Consider the following 5,767-nt stretch of genomic DNA (forward strand, 5'->3'; position numbering starts at 1 on the left):
CCAAGCAGCTGGGATTATAGGCATCCGCCACCACACTCAGCTAATTTTTGTATTTTTATTAGAAATGGGGTTTCATCATGTTGGCCAGGCTGGTCTGGAACTCCTGACACCAGGCGATCCGCCCGCCTCGGCCTCCCAATGTGCTGGGATTACAGGCCTGAGCCACCTCGCCTGGCCAAAAAAAAAAAATTCTTAACCTGAGACTGGTGCTAGGTGCATTTAATAAGTATAAGTTATTTAAGGAGAAATGGGGTAGGGTGAGGACTGGGGCTAAACAAGAGGAGGAGAGCTTCCATTTTCCCGGACAAAGCCAGGAGGGCTCCTTGGGGGAGGCAGCTTCTAGTCTGATCCCTGGTCTGGAGGGATTAGCCTGGGCAGTGCCAGGGAAGGGAACTGCAGATGGAGGCAGCCAAGGGGAATGGGCTGGAGGAGGGCTCTGGGGGACTCCAGGGGCCCGGAGCTCCCTGACGGGGGAGTGGGGCGTCCTCACTTCTGAGCGTGTGTGGACTGAATGCCCTGTGTCTGGTTGCAGGGCCCATCTTCTGGCTGCTGGTCAAGAGCCCCCAGTTGGCCGCCCAGCCCACCACGTACCTGGCCGTGGCAGAGGAACTGGCGGCTGTTTCCGGAAAGTACTTCGATGGACTCAAAGAGAAGGCCCCGGGCCCCGAGGCTGAGGATGAGGAGGTGGCCCGGAGGCTTTGGGCTGAAAGCGCCCGCCTGGTGGGCTTAGAGGCTCCCTCTGTGAGGGAGCAGCCCCTTCCCAGATAACCTCTGGAGCAGATTTGAAAGCCAGGATGGAGCCGCAAGACTGAGGGCCGCTGTCTGCCATGCCCGCAGCTTCCTGGCACCACCTGAGCCGGGAGACTGACAACTGCTGACCGCCATGCCCGCAGCATCCTGTAGGGGACGCGCTGACACCACCTGAGGGAGGAGACCCAGGACTGCCGGCCCCCATGCCCGCAGCTTCCTCTAGGGGGCGGTGCTGGCCGCAGTGGACTGGCCTGCAGGTGACCACTGCGCTGGGGTCTGGCTGGTCCTATGTGCTCCGCTGCCAGCAGGGGAGCAGGGCCCTCTGATGCTTCCCCTGGGAATCTAAACTGGCAATGGCCAAGGAGGAACAGGCTCCGTGCACTTGTGGGCCATGTCAGGAGAGCCTGCGGTGCCTGTGGGGGCGGGCTCCAAGGTGCTCCGCAAAGAGCATGGGCAAGCTGTCTGGCACTCGGATTCTTGGGTGCCTGTGGGACCTTGTGCATGCGAGGGTCCTCTCTGAGCCTTGGTTCCTTCAGCGGTGAGCTGTTCAGAATAACCGCTGTCTCCGTGACGGGGTGGTGTGGCGAGCTGTCGTCTGTTCACTGTGTGGCTGTGCACAGCCCCTGCCAGGGGTGTCGGCTGAGGGCTTCCTGTGCCGGAGCCCGGCCAGAGAGCAGGTGCAGGTGTCATCCCGAGTTCAGGCTCCGCACGGCATGGAGTGGGAACCCCACCAGCTGCTGCTACAGGACCTGGGATTGCCTGGGGCTCCCACCTTCCTATCAGTTCTCAGGGTAGTCCAAACTGCAGACTCTCAAACTTGCTCACTAAAAAAAAAAAAGAAAATGTACTTGAGTCATAGGTTTTACTTTTTCCTCTGTGCATGGGTGAATGCCCATGAGCTGAACCAAGGCAACTCATGGATTTATTCCTTTTAGGAAACAAGGCATCGGTTTATCACCAGGGCAACAGGCCATGCAGAGTTCAGACTTTTTAAGAGATGAAAGCCCCCTTCACAGACCATAACCATTTAAGTCCAGGCATCTTATAAGACGGCTTGTTAGAAACTGGGTAGAGATCAGGGTGAGATGAAGGGGCTCTCAGCTTAGGTGGAGAACCGAAGGAGACACTGAAAAGCTCAGTAATCGAGATATAAAACATGTTTTTGTATCTGAGATACTGGGGAGGCCAGGGATGCTGCTCAATATCCTACAGTATGCAGAACAGCCACCCAGTCTTGCTCTGTTGTCCAGGCTGGAGTGCAATGGCATGATCTCGGCTCACTGCAACCTCTGCCTCCGGGGTTCAAGCGATTCTCATGCCTCAGCCTCTCGAGTAGCTGGGATTACAGGCGTCTTCCACCACACTTGGCTAATTAAAGACCGGGCATCACCATGTTGGCCAGGCCTGGTCTTGAACTCCTGACCTCAGGTGATCCACCCGTCTTGACCTCCCAAAGTACAGGAATTACAGGTGTGAGCCAGTGCACCCAGCCCTTTTTGCTTTTTAGAGACAAGATCTCACTCTGTTGCTAAGGCTGGAGTGCAGTGCCACACAGCTCACTACAGCCTCGACCTCTTGTGATTCTCCTGCCTCAGTCTCCTGAGTAGCTGAGACTACAGGTGCACGCCACCACACTTGGCTAATTATTTGTAGAGGTGGGGTCTTGCTATGTTGCCCAGGCTGGTCTCAAACTCCGGGGCTCAAGTGATCCTTTTGCCATGGCCTCCCAAATTGTTGAGCCACTGTACCTGGCTGTAGTTTTCTTTCTGATGCCATACCCAACGGCTGGAGGGTGTATTTGGGATGACCTGACTCTGGCAGGCAACTTCCAGTGGACCCCACAGTGAGATCACCTCCCTTTGACTGTGGGGGAGATGTGGCAACTTTTTTTTTTTTTTTGAGATGGAGTCTTGCTCTGTTGTCCAGGCTGGAGTGCAGTGGTGTGATCTCCTGCTCACTGCAAGCTCTGCTTCCTGAGTTCATGCCATTCTCCTGCTTCAGGCTCCCGAGTAGCTGGGACTAAAGGCGCCTGCCACCATGCCTGGCTAATTTTTAAATATTTTTAGTAGAGACGGGGTTTCATTGTGTTAACCAGGATGGTCTCGACCTCCTGACCTCGTGATTCATCCACCTCGGCCTCCCAAAGTGCTGGGATTACAGGCGTGAGCCACCGCGCCCGGCGTAGCGACTGGTTTCTAGCAGTAGGATAGGGCAGAAGTGACAGTTGGTTAGTCTTGTGGTTAGGCTACAAAACCGACCTCTGTGATGGTAGCATCCCTCTGGTCAGCCCTCTGTCTTGCCCTCTCGCTGGCTGGCTGTGGTGGAGCCAGCTGTCATGGTGAGCGGCCCTATGGAGAAGCCAAGGAGGAACGGAGACTCGAACCAGCTGGAGAAACTGAATCACACCAACAACCACGTGTGTGAGCTTGCTGTGTGCTCTCGCTTGGGGGCAAGTTACAGACTCAGCCCAAGAGGAGTGGACCCCTCCAGCGTGTGAATACCAGGAGAGGGAATGGGAAGCACGCCGACAGGAGAGAGTGTGTGTGCGGGACGTATTTCTCACTGGGAGAAAAGCAAGTTTGAAAAACACTCCATGAGATGGGTGGGCGGAGGATAACCTCAAAGCCTCTGGTTCTCTGAATAGGTGTGTAGGGCTCACCCAGGCACTCTTTCCTTGTCAAAATTGTGATAAAAAGTACACAACGCTGGCCAGGCGTGATGGTGCACTCCTGTAATCCCAGCTACTAGGGAGGCTGAGGCAGAAGAACTGCTGGAACCAAGGCGGCACCGCTCCCGGCTGTAACAAGTTTCCAACATCCTCCCTCTTCGGTGGCACAGGGACTGGCCCCGCATACATATGCGATGGCGACTGACCAGGTCCCTCATACACCGGCGTGCCCCAGACACACCTCGTTGCCTGGGACGGGGGAGGATGTTATGCGGCCCTCCGAGGGTTTGAGTTGGATAAATGGACAAAGGAAGTGGTTTTTAGTAGAAAGCCAGGTTTCCTTTTTTTTTTCCAGCCAGCAAACCCCAAACAGGAACCTATGGTTGGTGATGGATGTGCGTTCAGAAAGCGGGGAGGAGGCGGGAGTCAGAGGTGAGGGCAGTCATCAGCCATAGCTGTCCGTTGCATCACCCTCTCGCTAGCTCCAGAAAGTTTTCTGGACTTCTGTTGTGCAGTGGGGAAGTGCTCCATCTTCATTCATATCGAGTCAAGTCCAAGGACAAACTCTAAAGATGGCAGCATCTTCCTGCCTTCCTGGTCAGGTTGCTGCTGTAGCAGAGTGCCACCCTGATTTCCAGCCCTGCAGCACACAGTCGCACAGGGAGAACCTGCCTGGCGTGATTCAGAGGCAACGTATCTCCCAGCGTGACTGTGAAGGAACCAGAGGGTTAAACACAACCCGTGAACCGCAAGCCAGAAGACGGGTCCAGCTGGCTGCTGTTGACTCATCAGGGCGTGTTGCGTCCGAGCACTTCTCCAGACCACCCAAGTGGCACCCAGGGCGACATGTACATCATCTTCAGTACAATTCTCTCAAGGGAAAAACGAGTCCAGCATCTTCTGCGATGGCAACCCTGGCTTGGTGCCTCATAAGAGAGAAGGCCTTCAGAATACCATTTTCTTTCTCTAAGTTGCTCTTATGGGATACAAGTGATAATATTCTTTCTAAATGCCATCAATCACACCTACATGTGTCACCGAGAGCCGGATCATTCTCTGCCGTGGTGGGGCTGTCCTGTGCATTGAAGACTGCTGAGCAGTGTCCTTGGCTTCAACTGACCAGATGCCAGAGGCACCCCAATTTCTGCCATCGGGTGACTGACTTATCTTCACTGTTGCGTTTGAATGTATCTAAAGGACCCAGTGGGGCCAGGCGCAGTAGCTCACACCTGCAATCCCAGCACTTGGGGAGGCTGAGGTCAGCGGATTGCTTGAGCCTAGGAGTTCAAGACCAGCCTGGGCAACATAGTGAAAACCAACTCTACAAAAAAACAATTTTTTTTTTTTTTTTTTAGACAGAGTTGTGCTCTTGTTGCCCAGGCTGGAGTGTAATGGCGCAATCTTGGCTCACAGCAACCTCCGCCTCCCGGGTTCAAGCAATTCTGCTGCCTCAGCCTCCTGAATAGCTGGGATTACAGGCGTGCGCCACCACCCCCGGCTAATTTTGCATTTTTGGTAGAAATGGGATTTCTCCATGTTGGTCAGGCTGGTCTCGAACTGCCAACCTCAGGTGATCCACCTGCCTTGGCCTCCCAAAGTGTTGGGATTACAGGCGTAAGCCACCGTGCCCACTGGAGTTTATAGTTTTAGAACCCTTATGGCAAATCTCAGTATTCTACAGGGATAAGCACAAAACCTCTTGTTCAATAAATGCAAACAGAAACGCTAACAATTCTTAAGACATTTCTAATCTTATTTTACCAATAATTTTAAAGCCAGCTTTTGTATTAAAGATTTATAACCACTGTTATTCACCTTTAAAATTCTATGCAGTTTAAAGCATTTATAATGGATAAAACTGCCGATACTGAGTGCCTGACCTAATATTTTAAAGGTGCAGGCATTCAACCACGGTCGCTGAGTTAATTGGAGACGTAGAGAAGATGATGTCAGGGAGGGTTTTAGATATAAACACCCTGATATTTATCATTTTAACCACTTGGAAGTGTACATACAAGTCAATGGCATTGGCCAGGTGCGGTGGCTCACGCCTGTAATCCCAGCACTTTGGGAGGCCGAATCACAAGGTCAGGATAGATCGAGACCATCCTACCTAACGTGGTGAAACCCGTCTCTACTAAAAATACAAAAAATTAGCCAGGCATGGTGGCAGGAGCCTGTAGTCCCAGCTACTCAGGGACTCATGCCTCCATCTCCCAAGTAGCTGGGATTACAGGTGTGTGCCACCATGCCCGGCTAATGTAACGCCCAGCTAATTTTTGTATTTTTAGTAGAGATGGGGTTTCACCATGTTAACCAGGCTGGTCTCGAACTCCTGACCTCAAGTGA

At 53.2% G+C, this 5,767-nt stretch overlaps 1 protein-coding gene across 1 annotated transcript in view; it reads left to right on the plus strand.

Annotated features, from left to right (window-relative positions):
- RDH13 (retinol dehydrogenase 13 (all-trans/9-cis)) overlaps positions 1 to 880 on the plus strand; it is a 21,798-nt gene extending 20,918 nt beyond the window's left edge. Inside the window, exon 6 of the mRNA XM_011932486.1 lies at positions 533 to 880. Within this exon, the coding sequence (XP_011787876.1) occupies positions 533 to 768 (236 nt within the window). The 3' untranslated portion in view covers positions 769 to 880. The remainder of the gene's footprint in view (positions 1 to 532) is intronic.
- The last annotated feature ends 4,887 nt before the right edge of the window (positions 881 to 5,767 follow it).

The sequence above is a fragment of the Colobus angolensis genome, unplaced genomic scaffold, assembly GCF_000951035.1.
Source record: "Colobus angolensis palliatus isolate OR3802 unplaced genomic scaffold, Cang.pa_1.0 Scaffold96, whole genome shotgun sequence".
Classification (NCBI taxonomy): Eukaryota; Metazoa; Chordata; class Mammalia; order Primates; family Cercopithecidae; genus Colobus; species Colobus angolensis.